The sequence below is a fragment of the Sus scrofa genome, chromosome 13 (genome assembly GCF_054392235.1).
Source record: "Sus scrofa isolate SSC_HxYL_T2T_F1_AM1 chromosome 13, Sscrofa_HxYL_maternal_Yorkshire_Landrace_v2.0, whole genome shotgun sequence".
NCBI classification, from domain to species: domain Eukaryota; kingdom Metazoa; phylum Chordata; class Mammalia; order Artiodactyla; family Suidae; genus Sus; species Sus scrofa.
The window spans coordinates 63659795-63681634 of record NC_139395.1 but is presented as its reverse complement, the minus strand read 5'-3'; the positions used below and the strand labels follow the sequence as shown (position 1 = coordinate 63681634).

At 41.4% G+C, this 21840-nt stretch overlaps 1 protein-coding gene across 7 annotated transcripts in view; it reads left to right on the top strand.

Annotated features, from left to right (window-relative positions):
- The window catches only part of SUCLG2 (succinate-CoA ligase GDP-forming subunit beta), a 929415-nt gene that overhangs the window by 246443 nt on the left and 661132 nt on the right, over positions 1 to 21840 (top strand). Inside the window, 1 exon segment of one of the 7 annotated variants that reach the window (NM_001444821.1) lies at positions 19347 to 20464. The exons of the other annotated variants lie outside the window; for them this stretch is intronic. Within the exon segment in view, the coding sequence (NP_001431750.1) occupies positions 19347 to 19462 (116 nt within the window). The 3' untranslated portion in view covers positions 19463 to 20464. 7 annotated transcript variants of the gene reach the window in all.

Genomic DNA, 21840 nt, shown 5'->3' with positions numbered 1-21840 from the left:
GAGGTTGCGGGTTCGGTCCCTGCCCTTGCTCAGTGGGTTAACGATCCGGCGTTGCCGTGAGCTGTGGTGTAGGTTGCAGACGTGGCTCGGATCCTGCGTTGCTGTGGCTCTGGCGTAGGCCGGTGGCTACAGCTCCGATTAAACCCCTAGCCTGGGAGCCTCCATATGCCGTGGGAGCGGCCCAAGAAATAGCAACAACAACAAAAGACAAAAATAAATAAATAAATAAATAAATAAATAAATAATAAGATTTGGAGTTCCCATCATAGCTCAGTGGTTGGTGAATCCAACTAGCATCCATGAGGACGCGGTTCAATCCCTAGCCTCACTCAGTGGGTTAAGGATCTGACATTGCTGTGAGCTGTGCATAGGTCACAGACACTGCTCAGATTCTGCATTGCTGTGACTTGTGGCACAGGCCAGCAGCTGCAGCTCCAATTCAATCCCTAGCCTGGGAACATCCATGTGCTGCTGGTATGGCCCTAAAAGACAAAAAGACAAAAAAATAATAATAATAAGATTTTAATTTTTATATTATGTATTTCATATGTAAATATACTACATATTTTATAAAGAATCACTTATCTTTTTAAATTTTAGTGAGAATAGCAGCTTTTTTTTATGGTTTTGCACATCTCTTTAATATCTAGCTTAATATTTGCTTCTGCATCAGATCTGCTGCAGTATGCTGTTTTGGTTGAAATATATGAAGAAAATGTGGAAAAAAAAAAAGTAAAAAAGTCTTGTTGTGGCTCAATAGTTTAAGAACCCAACTAGTATCCATGAAGGTGTGGGTTCAATCCCCAGCCTTGCTAACTGGGTTAAGAATCCAGCATTGCCGCAAGCTGCCCTGTAGGTCACAGATGCGGCTCAAATCTGATGTTGCTGTAACTGTGGTGTAGGCCAGCAGCTGCAGTTCTGATTTGACACTAGCCTGGGAACTTCTATATGCCACAGGTGTGGCCCTAAAAAGAAAAAGTAAAGAAAAGAAAATCTGGCCTCATAGAGTTGTATATCTGGAAAAGGGAAGTTTTTGATAATGATTTCATGTAATTTTGAATATTATTCTTTGATACTACACTAAAACCCATTAAGTACTAGTTTCTTTATAAAGGTTAGTTTTAATGTAGAATCTGGAACTATTTCAATTAACTTTTTATACTCATATTAAAATCCATTGGTCTGTTTTTCACAATAAGTGGATTTTACACATGCATGATTTGTAATATCACACACTGATCATATGGAAAATTTTGGATTATGCAGATCTTCCAAAGGTTAACACATTTCAACATACAATACAAAAAATTCGCACCTGTTAATATCATACCATTATCAAAGAAGCATCTAGGTATTGGTAAGTTGTCAATGTGGTAGATGCAAGTTTTTCAGAATTCTTATTTTCACCTGAAAGAACAAATTTTCTCATCCACAAAATGGTCAGTTGTTTTCCTTGAAGTGACACACTTACTTCACTCATTTTTGAAAATATCTGCCAAATAACTAAGTCTGAACAACCACAGTGTGTTCTACATTCTTCCAAGAAAAAATTGTGTTCCATATAAAAGTGGGTTGTTTAGTTTGTTACTCAAACAATTATACAAATGCCTTTCCTCAGAACAACAATCATAGTTCAGTATGCAGAAGAGTGTTTTTTTGTTTACTTCCTATTTGATCAAAGATGTGTACTCAAAAATTGAGATTTAATAATTTTTTTTTTTACTTTTCATTAAAGAAACTTGTACTCGAAAGTGGCAACTTTTCCTTGTGAGTGTGAAGTGGTGAAAAATAAAATGAATACTAGTATAGTTTGGTGCTGCTTGACTCCATGGCAATATGCCAGCAGTTTTACTCATCATTACTTTTGCTTCTTCAGGGCAGATGCCAACAGAATATTATCATCATAATTACCTTAAAAATAGTTCTTACATAAGGGATCTGCCCCAGGATTCTCTAAACCACACTTTGAGAACCACTGTAGTAGAGCAGTGAAAACAGACACTTATTAGTGAAAACCATGCAAAAGTCCTGTCCACATCATCTACAGATTTCAGCCCATTTTTTGTTGTTGTTGTTTGTTTTTAGGGTATTTTTCTTTCTGTTACTTTTCTTCTTTCACTCTCCTTTTCCCTCCACCTCGCTGAGACTCTCTACCTCACAGACTTAGTTAGGCACCAGATGGACTTGAAAGAAATGGTGATAACAAAAGAAAAATATTAATAGCAAGGGCTCCAGTTGGCAAAGTTTAATATGGACATTAAAACATGATTTAATTAAAAGTTCTTAAAAATGTTAATGCAGTATAACGGATCCCAATAAAATAATGTCAGCAAAGGAAGATGATTGACAAGGCTGCAATGAAAAGAAAATTAATCAAGGAGTTAATGGGTCCATCAGTGTTAGTATAATTCTGATTAAAATGTTGATCTCAGACTGTCCTCAGGGTCAAAGTGACCAACGACCCTCAGATTCAAAAAGTCAGCTCTTACTGCATCTTAAAGGTGAGCAAGTCTACATAAGTAAAGCATACTATTGTCTATCATTTGGAAATGACTAGAAGTTAGTGCATGCTTTGGTGGACTCTGTCTAGTGATCCTCCTTGTGCCTACATTGTCAGCAGAGGCCTCTAAGTTATTAGCTTGTAGTATATTCCTAGAAAAGAAAGTTACTGCACTTTCAATTTTCCCCAAAAGATTAAAAGGAGCACATCTCTTATTTTCACACTAAGCTTAATATTCCAGAAGTAAATAAATGATCCCTGTCATTCAGCAGATCCTTCCCATGTATATCAGGATGGTATACATGTTAACATATGCAAAATACCACATCTAAAATTATCTCCCTTAAGAATCAGTATTGGCTTTATCAAAGGCCTCTTTTAGCTACTAGGAAGAAGCATTGAAATGTCTAAGTCTGTTAGAGAATCAGATTTGCATCTTTTAAGTGAAAGCACTTCCAAAGTATATGCATGTGTTTTTTTTTAAGTAATTAATTAATTTAATGAATACTATGTATAAGCCATTGGCTTTAGATATCAAGAAGGATGCATAGAAATACAAAAAAATGATTTTAGCTACTAGATAACTGGGGAAATAAAAAGAAAAAAATAACAATACAAGCTAATATATATAAAATGTAAATCAGTGTTTGCCCTAAGAGAATCTGCTTCTGTCTCAGTAGCAGTAGCCATTGGGGCATTCCCAATAACCACCAGCCTGGACGTGGAGCTGTTTATAACTTACAACATCCACCCTATCATGGGGAATTGAAGATGATCTCAAAGAGGATACTGGACCCCAAATTTATGTAGGCTAAAAATGTCCCTGGTGGCCTTTTCTGTCACTAACCCCCTCTTATGATAATAGCCCCTATCCTATAATAAGCACCTAGGACCTTTATCAAGAGGGAAGAAGCAGCAGAGCTTTTGACATTTCTGGAATCCTAGCTGGTTTCTTTTCTTCCTCTTATAGGCGTTGGCATCTGAAGTGATAAATGACTTAGCTACATATAAGCTCAACATAGTAATACCAAAGACACTCACTGATATCCATATGTATGTTTTCTGGGAACACAGCTTCCCCACACCAAGATAAGACCTATTCCAAAATTCTGTCAGTCCTGCGTAATAAGCAAGGGAAAGTTGGAGAATTCTGCCCTAACTCTACCCTTGGCTCTGGTCATAGATAATGAAATACAGAAATTTGGAGACGTTTTTATCTGTAAAAATCCTGTAAATGGAGCTAAATACAAACCAAGCCTGTGCTCTTTGTGCTAAGGGAATGCAGGCTCCTATAAAGTATGTGTCTCTTAAGCTGTGCTCGTTATAGCTCAGCCCACTGTCATTGGCATACCCTTTTTTTACGCTTACTCGATATTGACCACTATAATCATAGTACTATTTTAGAAATGTGAGTTAGCAGAGAAATATTATAAAAGGAGAATTTCCAAGTTGAGCATGGAAATGAGATTTGAATCATTGGGAAGAAGGGAGAAGAAGGGAATTTAACAAAGGATCAGAAGTGAGTCATCAGATTATTCCATATTTGAGAGTTGATAGTGACATCATAACAATGGCCAATACTGAAAGCCAGGACCTGGATAGACCAGGTGGCTGTCCGGGAGAAAGTAATGGCTTTGAGGAACAGGTTATGAGTGAAAAGAAGTGATTGGGAAAATCAAGTTAGGACCCAGAATCTACACTATTATTAGGTAGAATCTAAAACCAAGGCAGGGAATTTCTCTTGTGGCTCAGCGGTAAGAAACCCAGCTAGTATCCATGAGGACGCGGGTTTGATACCTGGCCTCACTCAGTGGGTTACACATTCAATATTGCTGTGAGCTGTGAGGTATGTCTCAGATTTGGCTCCAGGTCCTGCATTGTTGTGGCTGTGGCATAGGCCTGAACCTACAGCTCTGATTCAAACCCTACCTTGGGAACTTCCATATGCCATGGGTGCAGGCCCTAAAAAAAAAAAAAAAAAAAAAAAAATCCAGGCAGGCAGACTTCCCTCACAGAGAGGTAAGACTGAGTAGAAACAAGAGCAGAGATAGAAAAAAGAGATGAGACAAAGAGGGGAGCTAGGGTTTTAAATCTATGACCAGGAGAATGAATGGCATAGTTGATGGACCTTGGAGAGCCAGAGATGGAAACTTGATAGAATGGGAGAGGATTACATTAGGGTCTAGTCATCCTCAGTTTGAGATGAAGCTGAAATATCAGGTGGAATCTGTGTGGAGGTAGAGATGTGGAAATGAATACATCACCCCTATTTTGAAGACCCCCAGTAAACCACACTCAGGACTCACTGCGCTGGAAATTGTTCCCACAGTACAGTTCAATTAAAATGGGAAATTAATCAAAAGACATCTCCTGTCACAACAAGTCTTGTCCTCAGGGTTTCCAGTGGGGAAAAAGCTGCTAACTGGAGGGCCTTCTGAGGAATTTTTCTTAGACTGAGTGTAAATTTTTCATTTGCTTTCCTCTGGGTCAGAACATAAATTCTGCTCCTCTCACAAATCTCTCTGTATTCAGTTATATTTTACCCAACCTTAGAGTATGGTTTTGTTCCTATTTTCTTTCTAAACAGAGCAAACTCTTCACTGTCTATGGTGACAGAGAAAGAGAAAATGGTACAGAGGCGGGAACATTTTAGACAACTCTAGGGATAATTTCTGTTTAACTTGACATAACACTTTGTTTTAGCTAATAAACTTTAAAATTATCATTATGCTTATTAGTATTAAAATTGGTTCACATTCTCAAACACACACCATTGACTGGCTAGTAAAAGTGAGATGAGAAAGGAGTGTCCACCATTCCAGCATCTATGAAAACCTGAGTGACACCTAACAGCTGAGTGTGGTAGAAAAACCTTACGTGAGTCTGAACTACAGCAGTGAATAATTATTATTGCAATATTCATTAACTGCTTTCTAAGTTTTGGATACTCTGACACATGGCTGTATAGTCTGAATAAATGTGATTGTTTTTTCTTTTGTAGAGCCACGCCTGTGGCATATGGAAGTTCCCAGGCTAGGTGTCAATTCAGAGCTGCATCTGCCGGCCTACACCACAGCCGCAGCAGTGTGGGATTGAGTCGTGTCTGTGACCTACACCACAGCAACACCAGATCCTTAACTCACTGAGTGAGGCCAGGGATTGAACCCACATCCTCATGGATACTAGTCGGGTTCTCAACATGCTGAGCCACCACAGGAACTCCCCAAATGTGAAATTTTTAATGACCAAGATAACTGACAGTTCAAAAACTTGATAAGGTGATTTTGTTTCTAGTTAACTATTTCTTTTAAATAAAGAATGTAGTTATTTCTTTTAAATAAAGAATGGTTGTTATGTGGCCATTTAGAAGAGCCAAGTTCTTTGCCATAAGTTTCACCAATTGGTGGCCCACATTTTAAAGACTTGCTATATATGGTGTATTAGAAATGTCCTGATGTGGAAAGTTTTAATCAATCAAATCAGGCTTGATTTAGTGGGATTTTGTGGACAAATCTTTGTCCTCAGCTGTATAATAATTACAAGCTGTTTTACCAGTGGATAAGGAAAGGATTACTCTCCTCTTTGAAAATGGTAACTTTATAATTACATGTATTTACTTGCCTTATCAGAATAGAGTTTACCAGCTGAGACACAGGATTATTTTTATTTAAAAGACTCCTGGCTAAATTGAACAAGCATACATTTGAGGAGAGTTTAGCTTTTGTAGACAATTGTTCCTGGCATGAGTAAAGAATAAATAATCTGAAATGGATTTTGTTTTTTCCTTCCTTTCTGAAATGTATATATACTTGGCACAAAAGTTACCTAGATGGTTAATTCAGCCCAACCCATGATACTATTTAGAAATGTACAGATATTTATCAACAACTTGGTGTATTCAGTGTGCCAACGTGCTTTAGCCAAAGCTTTGGATTTCATGTGGGAAGTTTAATGGTTGTGAATCAGAATCTGCCAAAACTTTAAGACAACTTTTCTGTTTAGAATTCACTTTTCCTTCTTGCTGGCCCACTAAAATCTGCAACTCACTTCTGTGTCATATATGCCTGAAGAGGACTATGCTTTTCTCTCAAGTGTTTGTTACAATTCCAAATTAAGTTCATAAGGAAATAATAATAAATCTAGATAATCTGGATTCCATTTCTCTTAGCCAGATCTTCTTGAATTGATTTTTCCACCCAATATCAAAATTTTGTTTCAGCTACATAAACATTTTGCTTCTCTTTAGCCAGATGTCTTTATAAACAAGAGTTCCTTCCTTATCCTTCCCAATCTCTCTAATGTTCCCTAAACTCTTTCTAAAATTGTTGAGAACATAAACATCTCTGAGTCAGAAACTTTGTCTTCTGTTTTTTTTAATTTCCTAATAAGGCACCAGCACCACTTCTTCGTGAACACTTCCTCATCCTTGCTTCCTAAAATACTAACAGATTGGAGCCAGAGAAAGGCAAATCAAGTGTCCTTCTTACCATGAACACAGGGAAATTGCTGTATGATGCTTGGTCTGCTTATTGAGGAAAGAAACCCCAAGCATTCAGGCATTAAGGGACAGCCACAGAGCTTTCAGCTGTATCCGTCCACTTGGCAGCCATCCATTCTGCAAGTCTTCAGTCATGCTAGGGTGTGAGGCCCAGAGACAGAGCCTTGATTATTCCTTTGACTCGCATCAAAAAGAACCTTGGCAGGTTGACTGTGGCTGACTAGCCTGGAAAAGTTCTCATTCAGAATATTTGAGCCCTAGGCTTGCTGCTCCTACTCTTGAGTCCACAGGGACTAAAGGATGGCAGGTTCCTGGATGGAGTGAGCGCAGATGCCCAGTGGGGCCGGTGGCTGGCTCTGTGTCTGATGACTCCCCTGGCCTCTGTGCCTCTGTACATTTCCCGACCATTCTCCGTCCCAAGTTTTTATCTTCTTTCCCTTCCTGAGTCCCTGCTCCCTTGCAAGTTGAGAGGGACCTGGCCCCCACATATACCCCAGCCTGTCCAAGCACATCTTCCCCTCTCTCCACCCTTCAGTTCTGATGTTACTGTCATTGGGAGTGTGGCTCCTGGAGCAGGGCTCTGATGTTCTCTGTAAGGGCATGTCCATTTTCCTCTCTCATCTTCACTTGTCTTCTGTTCCCACTCTCATGGTGCCCATTTTCTGCACGCCCGGCTCCTCATCTCACTTTCTGCCTCACCATTGTCCACTCCCCTGTCTTCACCTCCTCTCCTACACTGTCCCACATGGGTGCTTCTTTACTGGGACTGATTCCAGTTCACACTGGCATCTATTGCCTCACCTCCTTTTAGTCACTAGCATCTTCTCCCTAGTGTTTAATTCATCATCTCCAGGTTAAACCAAATGAGACATTGGAGACAATCCTATTCTGTCATCAAGGCTTAAACCCTCTCATTGTCTCAATCGATAAACATTTCTGAATGCTGAAGCTTCACCACACTTAAACATCAGACCAAGTCTCACAGGACCTCCCAAAAGTATTAGGCTAGCTAAAGCTTTTATACCTAGTATTTAAGTTTCCAGGCAAGGAATCTACTATATTTGGCAATTTGTGTTCTCATTTTACCCCTAGATAGTTCATGTGACTAACTGAAATTTTTATGTGGGACATCTGCTGCCTTGCACAAGAAAAAGACTAATGCACCTTAAATAAAGTAGTCACTGTACTTGCAGGACTAGGACTCCTTTAAGAAGGTGGTCTCTGTATTATGCACTGTTCTGTTTTGTTCTTATTGATGCAATGACTTGAGACTCTCCAACACCTTAATAAAAAAGTTTAGTGTAAGGTGTTAATAGAATTGCACCTACTCTGACTTTCTCCCTTTGTTCTTCCTTGGCCCCTCCACCCTCTCAGCCTCTCACTAAAGCCGGACTGCTTCCTCTGTGTTCCCTGGACGTCCAGACCCCACAGGCTGCCAATCTTTTAAGTGTAGGCAATAACCATCACTACTGTTTCTACAGTCCATCCAATGAGGCCATGCCATTGGGGTCTTTGAGGGGACCCAGCAGATGCTTTCCCATCTGGGTTCTGATCCTGATAAAAAATAAGAAAAAAGTCTAAGGAAACCAAAATATTACCATTACTGATTGAGAAGTTGAAGGAGGCACCTCATTGTGTACCATCAATGAGCTTTCTTACTCCAGAATTAGACAGCTCTTCACATCCAGTCATGGGCACTGCTGAACTTGGGCAGGCCTCCCATCGCCCTGTGCAGAAACCCTGAGGGATAGGGGTGACCTGAGATTACTGTGAGCAGCAGATCAAGAGAAGCGCCAAGGAAGGGGCTGGACTACACAGCCAGATAAGCCTCTCCACTGCCACTGGGGAGCCAGCGATAGTCAAAGAAGAGACAAGGAATGTTATGCCAATTACTGCCTCTCTGCATGGAAGGAAAGGCCCCTCTCAAGTACATCAGAGATCTTTAGTCTGCCTTAGGAGTGAGCTGCCTGCTGGTCAGGTGCCTGCCCCAGCCTAGGCAGTGGACATCTCTTCCAAAACAGGAGTCTGCAGTTGTTCTCCTGAGCAGAAGCTGGGGGTGGGGCTCTTCAGTAAGGAGCATGGCAGGTCTGAGGACCGCTTATGACCTCACAGTACCACCATCTTTTCCCTGAGTGTTTTCTGAGTGACCAGTCAGATAATTTCCTCATGCCTCTGTTTCCTTATGGAACACTTGAAAATCATACTTGATCAGCCATCAAGGTGAGGGAAGAAACACACTTCTATCAAGGAAAAGATTCAGACAGATTCTGTCTGTGCTATTGTACAGACAACAGTTGTGTCCTTTAAGAAGCCCCTCCCAGAGAGCACCACCTTGAGGCTGTTTGGGAGCTGAAAGACTGATTTCCTCATGGAATGTTTTAGAACCCGGATGACAGATAGCTGTCATCTCATGCCACTTATTATATTGGCAGTGGCTGCCTTCAGTGCTGTGCCAAGAAAAATTCTGAGACTGTATCCAGCTAGTGGAAAATAATTCTGTGATTATTATTGCCCACCACAGATGTGGGTAAAGAGACTGAGGGCCCTTAAGCCTAGTTTTGACTATTGTTGGTCCACAGCACAGGTGGAAGTTTCTTCCCTAGACATACAGCCATCCCTGGCATCAGAAGTAGGAAATGGGGACTTCAAGCTGGAGAAGCACCAAGTGAGACTGGCTTCTTGTCCTCTGCAGCCACAGGGCCAAAACCTTGATTGTATAGCACACAGGTCTGCAGACTTTTTCTATAAATGGCCAGATTCTAGTCCTTGTGAGCCATGTATTCCCTGTTGTGATAACTCAGCTCTGCCATCATGGTGCCAAAAGGAATTGGGAGTAGTTGTGCCATAGTAAATGTTCTTTTACAGAAGCAGACAGTGGGGTGTGGTTTGTAGCCCAGTGTAGAGAAGAGGCCAACATTAAGTCCTAGGATTCTGGAAAACTCCCCCAGTACCTATGGCTAAATCCCCCTCCATCCTCAGCTCTGAAGGATTTCATTAAGCACCAACAAAGCATTTGACAGGCAATATTAAGCTCTCAGAATCAAACTTCCTCTCAGGAAGGTATTCGCAATGATGTCTACTCCGTCATTCTCACAGGTACATTCAAAGCATGCACAGGTACATTCAAAGCATGGCAGGTCACTTCTCATGCAGCAGTGGAGTTCCAAAGTCAGCCTGGCAGACAGAAGCCTCACAGCACCACAATGACCTTTGAAAATTCCTGCAGTCACCCAAAAATTAAAACGTACATGGATTAAATGTCATGAAGTAGACTCGGGGAAGGCATAAAAGGGAAGTCCACATGCAAATGTTTGGGCATATGAACATTCCTTCTTTAAAAGAACACTCCTATTCCTTCAAGTATGGACTGTAACATGCTTCTGCTTGCCTGAGGGTTCCTTCTGTTCTAGTTCAACCTACCTTTGGTTTACATGAGCATCTTTGTTGCTTTTTTGAGAGAGTTCATATAGTTGAAAACAAGAGCATAAGTACCTATCCTAAGCCATCAACAGTTACATGTTAAACTTGATCCTAAACCTGTTTGCATAATCATCAGCACATGTACACCATTCATTGAAATGTTATAAAGAATCTAGCCATCAGCTTCTTGCCACTGCCGGCTGGCATTGTAGGAATGGCTGTCATGCTCACAACCCTCAGCATTCAGTGTTTTCTTACCCTGGAAGATGAAATCATTGAAGCAAGTGGGTGCGCATGATAGAGCCCCACGGGCGGGGATACAAGGTATTTCAGTAAGATACTCAATCCAGCTGCAGTAATTTTCCTAGGTTGCTCAGCTAGTTGGTAAGGGAGCCATGTTTAAATCTCAGCTTCCTCATCTGTGAAAGGGGGAGTAAAAAGGTGGCAACCTCACAGGGTTATGGTAAGGAGCAGATGAGTTTTAAAATAACCTAGAATGATCACTGGCTCAATAAATGTTAGCTATCATTTTTATCTGAGCTCCTGTCCACAACTTGGCTGTCTGCAAGGTGTGGGATGTAAGATGCCCATCATCTCGAAGGAATGAGGGGCGCGGCTGCACATGAGCTTTACCTCCGATGTCCAATGAAGTATTCCTTTTCTCACCTTACCGTAACAAGGCACAAGAGATGTGATAAGCTTTCTAAATTTACATGTCACCAAGAAAATGGACTTTCTATATCTGATTGTCACTTGAAAGAATAATGAAGGAGGAGCAGGGGCCCAGGGATAGTGGACGTTTGAGAAGAAATCTTCTGCTTTATTGAATTTGGTTTGTTTCCACTGACCTCTCCTGTCCCTGGGGAGGAAAAGAAAAACCCAGTCACTCAAATCAGGGGTCGAAATATTTTTAGGATTTATGAGCCATGCTGTCTGTGTCACAGCTCCTCAGCTCTGCCACTATAGCACAAAAGCAGCCATCGACAATCTGTAAATGAATCACTTTGGCTGTGTTCCACTGAAACTTTATTTATGGACACTGAAATTTGAATTGCATATAATTTTCATGTATCACAAAATATTATTCTGATTTTTCCCCAACTGTTTAAAAATGTAAAAACTATTCTTAGCTCACAGGTTGTACAAAGGAGGCAGTAGGCTGGATTTGTCCCACGGGCTGTGGTTTGCCTGTCCTGACTTAGAGCACCAGACTGAGAGTCAGACCTGTCACTGTTCACTGGTTATTTGACCAAGTTATCTCCCATCCCTGGACTTCAACTTTTTCTAGGGAAAACAAGTGACTTATCCTAAAGGATCCCTGATTCCTTCTAGCACTAAAAGGCCAAGGCTGCATGGTTTTTATGTAGCTATGCACTCAGACAAACCAGGTTCTAGTCCTGGCTCAGCCTCTGATTTGCTGGGGAATGTTGGACAAATTTTCTATGCATCCCAGTGCCTCAGTGGTCTCATCTGTACTGTGGGAATTAAAAAGCAATATTGCTATGAAGATTAAAGGGTTGCTATGAAGATTAAAGTCATAGGATATTTGTGGACACCTTAACTCATGTATCCAACAAATACTTATTGTACCTAGTATATACTGAATAGAATAAGTGCTAACTATTGTATTCCTAAAAAAAAAAAAAACAAAATGAATCCTTTTTTTTTTTTTTTTTTTGCTGCTTTTTAGAGCTGCATCCTCAGCATATGGAAGTTCCCAGGGTAGGGGTCAAATTGGAGCCACAGCTGCTGACCTACATCACAACCACAGCACCTTGGGATCCAAGCCGCATCTGAAACCTACACCACAGCTCACAGCAACACCGGATCCCAAACCCATGGGACAAGGCCGGGGATCAAACCCGCATCCTCATGGGTACTAGTCAGACTTGTTTCCACTGTGCTGTAACAGGAACTCCTGAATTCCTATTAAAATAATCCTTTAAGGTTTTCTCTGGTGGCTTGGCTGGTTAAGGATCTGGCATTTTCACTGCTGTGGTGTGGGCTTGATCCCTGGCCCTGGAATCTCCGCATGCTGTGGGAGCAGCCAAAATAAATAATAATAATAATAATAATACTTTTAAAGACAGCTTCTATACACTTTTAGACTAGGAGGTGTTTTCTTTAAGTCCTATGACAAAAGGCTGGCCTGCGTGTTGGGGAGCGGGGGGGGGGGGTACACCTTTTGAGCAAAAACCCTGTAATTTATGTCCACTACAGCTGTCATCTCTTCCATGTAATGAAGGCAAAGAACATTTTGATAAATGAGCCTTACATCTCTGTATACAGCTCTCTCACTCCACCCAGTGGCAGGAAGTCAGTAGTAAATCATATAGAAGTAGAGAACTTTTAAAGATTTTAGTAGTTATTATTATTCTTTTTATAATATCCTCTGTCAATAGAGCAAGATTTCATTTTAAAATCAGTCCCTCTTGATTCTCCATGCATGCATGGCTCCCTTTAAGGCATGCAGTAGGTAGATAACCATTTAGCTGGGTGGCTTTCAGACAGCAGATATTAGAAGTGCCTCAAGTTCGACCAGCATGAGTTGGTCAGTTATCTGTATAGGTGGTTATTAAAAGTGTTGTCCTGCAGACTCATTGAATAGCAATGCAGTGCTTAATAAATATTATAACATGTCAACAGCACATTTTAAATGTGAGGAAGACATCGGTTTCCTTTGTAATTGGGTACACAGGCATAAACACTCTGGAACTCGTGTGTCACAGTTTAAAGCAGCTATTTAGAAGTAGAGATGAGAGAGGATGGAGAGTAAACGTCAGCCACTTTGTGAATCAAGAAGAAACTACCCTGAAATAATCACCCAATATCATTAACAAAATGAAGCATTTGTCAAAGGCTCCCTCTAGCCACCTTTTCTTTTTCAGGAACCTCATTTCAGTGACTGATGTTCTTCTTTCTAGCCTTCTTCTCTGTGTGTCCCCACTTCCCCTTCCAGCTACTCTCTCAACAGGAAGGAAGAAGCAGCTTGTAATCTCTCTCCCAGGCAGGGTCCTTGGCCAGGGTACCATGAGAGAGCAGTTGGAAGCGTCAAGGTCGGGCTGCCATGGCAGGGACTTGACAAGCTCACTTTTCCCTTCACTATTGGACTCTTCCGTTTCTCTCTTTTCATGCGTCTCCAGTACCTCTCTCTCCCCCTCCTCCTCTCCTCTTCTTCTTCTCCCCCTCCCTGTGCCTCTCCCCTCTCTTACTCTCTTCTCCACCTTAACTCTAGCCCCCCTCTTTCGTTCCTTCTAAAGTCTCTTTTCTCTTTTCCCTCTCTTTCTCTCTTGTCTCTCTTTTTCTGTGTCTCTCTCCTGCTTCTCTCTGTCTCTTTCTGACTCTCCTGCCTCTGGCTCTGCCATGCCTTCTGTATCATCTTGTTCTCTCTGTGTGTTTCTCTCTTCCTTGCCTATGTTTCTGACCCCACCCCCCGAACCTTGTGTGACAGATTTTCTTCTAACTCCCCTCTTTATGCACCCCTTTCTCCTCATAGTCCTATGCCTGAGCTTTATATTTCAGCGCAAGGTTCTCTTCCAGAACTGCTTGGTTCTGAGCATGCCTAGTATATGTTTAATAATTAAGCCTGTAATTAAAGTTTACTGTAAGTATAATTAAAGTTCACTTTAGTGGATCCTGGAATTATAAAGCAGTTAGGCATTTTGATATGGCCCTGCAGGAGCAGCTGGCAAGAGAGAAGACTGTGTGGAGCTGACCCACCCCCTCTCCTACCCCAGCCCCGCCCACTAGTGTTAATCAATCGTGAGCAAGTCCTCAGGGCCTGGGTGAGAAGGGTGGCAGCTTGGAGTCCTCCCTCAAAGACAACACAGACAGCTGCCACCGACCCTTCTTAGAAAAGAGGCCACTATAGAAGCCCCTGAGCAGTCAGACTAAGATCGGGAATCAGTCCTCCTTATTTTCCCTCAGGCCATTTGGGGTTTCAGTTTCAACCTTATGAAAGAGTTACTTGGGGATGCTGAGCCAGCAGGGTGATCTGAAGAGGACTTGCCTGCACTTGCTATCTCAGGCACACTTAGTGTGTTTGAGCCCATCCATATTATCCAGTCCATCCTCAGGCACGTCCTGTGTGGGGGACACCGTGCTGAGCCTGGAGGTTCACAGGGGCAGCCCTCCTGAAGTATATGTTTGTTTAGTGGGAACAAGAGCTATGTCCATAAGCAGTTCAGCAGTGCTGTCATTTCATTCAGATGGATGGGGTACTCTGGAAGTTCATTTTATAACCCCCTACTCAACATTGGGGCTTAGCAAGTGTGACAAGAAGGCATTCCCAAAGAAATGTCATTTAAATAGATAGCTTGTGGATGTATGGGGTCTGCCAAGCAGAGAGGGCAGCAGAGCTCTGAGTGGAGGATACAGCAGCCATAGGCTCAACTTGTCTGCAGGTTCACAGATTTCTTTGTCAGTCATTTTCCCCCTTGGGAATCCTGAGTGCTAAGTTTGAAGAGAATATTAACTAAGGAATCCACTTAGGCTAGTTATAAGGAAAAGCAGTCTATTTATCTAAAAAAAAAAAAAAAAAAAAAAGTGCTGAAGAGTTTATTTTGTCCATACACATGGAAAGGAACTCAGCTAAAAGTGAACAAACAGTTCTCTCGGTGTGCGGGAACTGTGATAAAGCTGCCCCCCACCCCCAGGAGGAGCATCTGAGTTGGAGGTAGACCTCCAGAGCGTCACTCCAGCCCTTCTCTTCACTTGACCTCATCACCTCTGTGTATTCACACTGCCTTTCTCTTCCCACCTATTTACCTTATTAATAGTCCCTGTAGAGCTGGGGCCTGTAGAGAGCTTTGGCGGCAAAGGGAGATTAGAAGGAGCAGATGTCCTAGTTGTACCTGATCCTTGCTTTTGAATAGTTAATAGCCTCATTGAGGTTCAAATGATCTCATGAATGGGAAACTGCTGCATGTTTTAAATGTCAAACCTGAGTCACAGGAAATCAGAATAGAGCCAGAAAGTCAAAGGGTTCTGACAGTCAGATCCTGCCAGTCACTAAGCCTTGGTGCTCTTGGCTTTAAAACAAAACAAAACAGAACAGAACAAAACAAAAAACTGGCTTGTAAACACTGAACTCACAAGGTCATTTTAAGAGTCAAATAAAGTAATGTGTGGAGTTCCTGTTGTGGCTCATCGGAAATGAATCCGACTAGTATCCAGGAGGACACAGGTTCGATCCCTGGCCTAGCTCAGTGGGTTAAGGATCCGGTGTTGTCATGCGCTGTGGTGCAGGTCGCAGACACAGCTCAGATCCCAAGTTGCTGTGGCTGTAGTAGAGACCCGTGGCTACAGCTCAGATTCGACCCCTAGCCTGGAAACCTCGATATGCTGCAGATATGGCCCTAAAAAAAGACAAAAAATAAATAAATAAGTAATTAAATAATATGGAAGGGCTTTAATGATGACATATATTTACAAAATCATAAGAAGAAGTTATTCAAGGTTCAGAATGAATGTTTCAAGCATTGGTTTTGGAAATTATTCAAACCAGTGAAAGATCAAGTTGAATGCTCATTCCCCTGCTTCCTAGCTATTACTGACCACGTTCACTAGATGTTAGCCTCTAACTTCTCTGTGCCTCAGTCCTCTCATCTGTAAAAGGAAGATAATAATAGTAGCTTTCTCAGGGCTGCTACTGAGGAACAAAGGAGAGAATATATTTAGAACATGTGCTAAGTAATAGCTGCTATTGTTGCTTTTATTATTATTACTATTCTGTTACTAGCACAGCTAATCCCTCTATCACTCCAGTTAGAGAGTACTTGACAGGCATGGGTGAGATCTGTACCCACAGGAGGAATCTTATCAAGGAAAAGTAGATTAAGATAGAAGGTGAGGAATGTCCAGGCAGATGTGTCTGCCTCTTGAGGTGATACATGGGGGCCTTGGGAGCTGTGTGTTGAGAAGGGAAGAAAGAGGAGAGTCTTGTGTATGTTAGTATAGATTTCTTCCCTGGCAGTCTGGCAGACAGGTGGGGAGAGAGCTCCAGTCCATGTCTCTGTTGAAGGAAATAAAAATTTCCATATTTAACTTTGATTGACCTTCTAGTCCAAAGACCTATCCGCGTCTGTATCTGTCAGAACTTTGATTCACTCCACGTCCTCATTCCGTGAAAGTGCTGCCTGCAGATCAATGTGGGAATTCCTTAACCCAGTACTCAACACCTGCCACATTCTGATCCTCTGTCCTACTTTTCAGCCTCTGGGACCTTAGCTGAAATTTTACGAAATGAATGCACACACGGGTTGTTCTTAATGAAATAATAAATCTTCAGGTCTACATTAGTTAAATACCATTGTGATACAAATTACCGCAGAATTTAGCCACTTAACACAAGGAACACAGGTCATCTCACAGTTTCTGTTGTGGGGAATCCAGGGTTGGTCTAGCTGGGTCCTCTGTGTCAAGGTCTATTGCAAATGCAGTCGCAGCGTGGGCCAGGGCTGGGGTCCTGTCACACAGTCTGCCTGGGGCAGGGTTGCCTCCAGGCACACTCATCTGCTTGTTGGCAGGATGCAGTTCCTCATGCATGGTTGGACTAAAGGCCTCTTTGGCTTTTGGCTGGAGGCTGCCCAGAGTTCTTTCCCTCATGAGCTTCTGCCTAGGGAAGCCCGTAAACCACATCATGGCAGTTGGCTTCATCAGAGTAAACAAACAGAAAATCAAAGGGAACAAGACAGAAGTCACAGGCTTAGTTTCAGAAGTGAGTTTCCATCACTTTGTAATACTCTTATTCATTAGAGACAGGTCACTGGCTCCAGCCCACACTTAAGGGGCATGAACACCAGAAAGTGGGGATCGATCATTTGAGAACCATTTCAGAAGCTGCCTACCACACTTACAAAGTAGAATGTTATAGCAATGCTTGCTCCTGTAACAACAGACGTATGCTGAAATGTCAGAAGCAACATAATACATTGTTATGTAATACCTCATTTGTATAAGGTCTAAGAGGATAAGTGAGCTGAGTGGGGTGCTCTGCTCCATGGTTTCTAAAGCATCCATGCTGAAGGAGTCATTGCCATGTGAATAAAGGTACCTTCCACAGTTGTCCTCGCTGGCAACATTCTGGAAGGCAGACGGAGAAAACGGAGGAAGAGAATATGAGGAATCACAGTGGAGATTTTTGTTTTGTTTTGTTTTGTCTTTTTACCATTTCTTGGGCCGCTCCCAGGGCATATGGAGGTTCCCAGGCTAGGGGTCAAATTGGAGCTGTAGCCACCGGCCTACATCAGAGCCACAGCAACGCAGGATCCAAGCCACATCTGCAACCTACCCCACAGCTCACAGCAACGCCGGATCCTTAACTCACTGAGCAAGGCCAGGGATCAAACCTGCAACCTCATGGTTCCTAGTCAGATTCTTTAACCACTGAGCCACGACGGGAACTCCACAGTGGAGATTTTTATGGGTATGTGTTTCATCTCTGCTCATACTTTATTGGCCAGAAGTCCCGTGACCCACCCTGCCACCCCAACCCCAGCTGCAGGGTTCCTGCTTGCTGCCCCAACCTACCTTTCGGGTTCCTGCTTGCCCTAGAGGCCACACTTCCTATTCCTGTGTAAAGAAGCCATGAGTAAGCCTGGAGCCAAGGACATAGTGCCCGGGCTTCCCTTCCCACTGCTTTGTTGCACTCAGGCTCCCTGAGAATCAGTGCTGGATCACCTTCTCACTCACCTATTCCTCCTGAACTCGGCCTTCACCTTTTTGTATGAAACATGCTGACCAAGCGCCTCCTTTTTATTTATACTTTGAGGTCTTCTGAGGCCTATATTTCAAGGTCTTCGTTTATAAACAGGCTCTGTCTTGCTAACTAGATAAAAGCACAGGAGATGATATAGGATGAGATATTTCATTAGACACTTAAATTTTATCGCATTTCTCCCGGGGGCTTGTTCACACTGAAAGAAAAAAAAACAGAAAAGCGTTTTGCATGTTAAATAGTCACCAAAGCATGCATTTGTGGGGTAACTTGGCTGGCAAATGGTACAGACCCACGTAGAAGGGCCAAGGGATGTCATCGGAGGCTACAATGCCCATGTTCAGAGCATCTGCCCCTTTTGTTATATCTACCATTATCTCCAGAGCAGTGGCTTCCTTAAGTGGACAAATCCTCTGAACTTTAGATTTCGGAGTAGGTCATGGCTGGGACCTTTGTTTCGAGAACTTTTTAAGACAAATGACTTCTAGCATGAGCCAAAACTACATTAAATCCACTTAAGTTTGGATTATCAGCAGAAACTTCAGGTTTTATCAGTAAAAAAATGTCCATTAGGTTCTTGCAAGCCCTATCTTTCATCTTTTTTTTTCTAGCTGGATCATCACTTGATAGAGATCCTGCCATGTAATCTTTCTTGTCAGTAACGCTGACTATAACCTATATTTAAGTTACTTCCCAGTGGAAAGCCCCAGATGGATTAGTCCTGAGCACCCTCATGTGTTCCTGCCTGTGTTCCACACCATCCCCTTGCCCTGATTTACCATTCTCTTCCTCTTTTTGCACAAGGCTTTTTCTTTAGATTCCATATTCAGACTATTCAATCAAGGGATAAGTCCATTTCAGAAGATTTTCCTCATCTTTGAAGCTAGTTGAACAAGTGGTTAGTAACCTTTCTTTGTTCACAGTCTCCTAAGAACCTCATTATTTCCATTTTTTTTCTTTAAGCCAGAGAAAATATAGGCAGTATCTTTATAATACCAAGGACTTGAGGTAAAAAAGAGGAAGAAAATAAATTCATCATCTGGATATATCTAAATAGTCAGATCTGGTTCATAAAAAGCTGAACTGAGTTGTAACTAAATTGTGTCCATGTGACCCAGAAATCCTCTGACTTCAGGTTGTACCAAACTTCCCAGGGCACCAGCTCCAATTCCATTTCAGTGACTATACATCATCCCCCCACCCCCTTCCAGGAACCAATGTCCACGAAGCCCAGAACATTCTCACTAACAGCGGACTCCCCATTACTTCGGCTGTCGACCTGGAGGATGCAGCCAAGAAGGCTGTGGCCAGCGTGACTAAGAAGTGATGCCTTTGTCCTGATCCCTCGGAGGAAGAAGTTTTCCCATAAGAAGGGATTGTTCTCTCATCACTGTGAAAGAAATGGTTATCCCAATGAGGGGGAAAAAAAAAAAAAAAAAGAAAAAAAAAACAGAAGAAGGGAAGAGCAAGAAGCACTGTATTAAAAAATCTTAAATCGGTTTTTTCTTGAATAAGATATCTAGACAGCCTAAATAATCTGATTTCCCTTATAGTATAATGCCCTGGGTTCTCATACTTTTCTGTCCTGGTGAGCCAGCTCAGTAGGCATTGTTTTGCCAACTTTGGAGAACTGTCCATATGGCCAGACATTGTGTGTATATACAGCATTTGAGATCAGGCTCTGGTTCATTTACGGTAAATTTGGTGAACATTTCATCCTGTGTTAATTAAAAAAAAAAAAGTCACAGGCTATTAAAAAAACTCAGACAAGATTACATTTAGCAGATTAACCGTGAAAAAGGTACAACTAAGACATTCAAACAAACATCTGTTATAAACTGCAACAGTTTTTACAATTTCTAATTCTAACATGTTTGGAAAATCTGTGAATATTACAAAATGTATTTTACAATGGAAAATCTGCATTAATATCCTATATATGTATCCTCCCATTTGCCTTAATATTAAATATACTGTTTTAACTCACACTAAAAATAAAGCCAGAAGCCTTTTTTGTGATTTTGGAGTAGAAGGTTCTCTTTTTACATCAAAACTGAAGACTGTGAATTCTTATGGAAATCACTGATTCAGTCATTTCAAGATGAGACAGCATCGAAGATCAGATTATGCTGTGTCACTGTCTTCCCTCCCCTCCTCGTACCCACTATAATCTACCACCTGAGAAAATGTTATTGAGAGAATGTGCCTTTTTTTGCATAATGTCCATTCTTGTGGTGAGAAAGAATGTGAATTAGATTTTTGTCTAAATTTTGATAAATTTTGATCTGTACACAAATTCAAATAAAGTCCTCTGTTTTGTAAACTCTAAGATCTATTTCTCAGTTTAGTCAATTTTATTCCTCAAGCAGTGTTTCCTTTACTAAAAGTCTAGCCTTTATGAATTATGCATATCTCTAAGATTAGAAAATCTGGGTTGTCCCAGGATTGTTCCAGTTCTACTCAACTTTATCAGCAACCACACCTATTAGGAGATTATTTAATGAAAGAATAAAAATCATATACTACCAGAAGCCCAGGTAAGTCTAATATGTTAAAATGTGACCCCAGTTTACATAATGTAAATGACATATACAGGCATAAACTCTCCCCATATAATGAGGCCCAAGTGCCAACATTAACGGTTTTCCTCTCAATGTACAAATATGTTACAAACCAAACTTTTTTGTTGTTTTTTTTCTCACCAGTTTTTACATTGTTCATAAATTTTACAGTTGTTCATTGTTTCATAAATTTCATATCTAGACAAAAGTTTAAAAAGTCATTATTTTATATTTGCCAAAGAGAAGGAACTCATTTGATACATCATTCTTATGTCCTTTCTTAATTGTCATACAATGAACAAAAAATATTTAGGTGTGTTTTAGGTTTTGATAGCTTAATAACTAGTTAATATTATAAAAGAAGTAACATGTAGTTTGTCAGACAAAAGCTACATGTTTGAATTTTTCGCCCTATGTAAAGGCTTACGTTCACACAGCTTAAAGAATAGTACACACTTTTTACCCAAACTGCTTTGTACACAAGATTTTAATAGACTTGCTTATCTTCTGTGTCAATCTCTAAAACAAACACTAGACTTAGAGGATTCCTAACCATCCCACAACATTCACTTCTTTAAGCTGAATAACCTCTTAAATTTGTGTAGACTCCTTTGTAGTGGCAGGAACCCAGCTCAAGCTTAAGAAAAAAGAGGGGTATTATTTTGTTATTGTAATTATAAAAGACAGAAGACTATTTTGGGTTATAGTTAAGGCTAAATCCAGAGCCTCAGAACTTGGATGCTGCATCTCAGGCCAGCTTGTCTCTGTGTTGATTTTATTCTCTAGCAGGCCATTTCCTCATGGTAGCAGAATGGCTGCTGTCCTTCCCAGGTACATATTCTCAAGCTTAGCATCCCTAAAAGAGAAAGAGTAGGGCAAGGGGTGAGAAAGAGAAAAGGAAGGGAGAAAGGGAGTAAGGTTGCTTTTCTCCCTGTAGCTCAAGAAACATCCCAGAATAGAGATGACCAGTTTTAGATCAGGAACCTAGTCCTTCTGGCCAGGAGTTTATAGGGCTCTGATGAGTGCAATCTGAGTTAAATACACACTTATTGGCCTGAGGACAAGACCACCCTCACCCAGACCTCAGAACTGAGATTAGGGAAGGGTGGGGTAATTCCATAAGAAAATTGGAGATCTGGTAAGA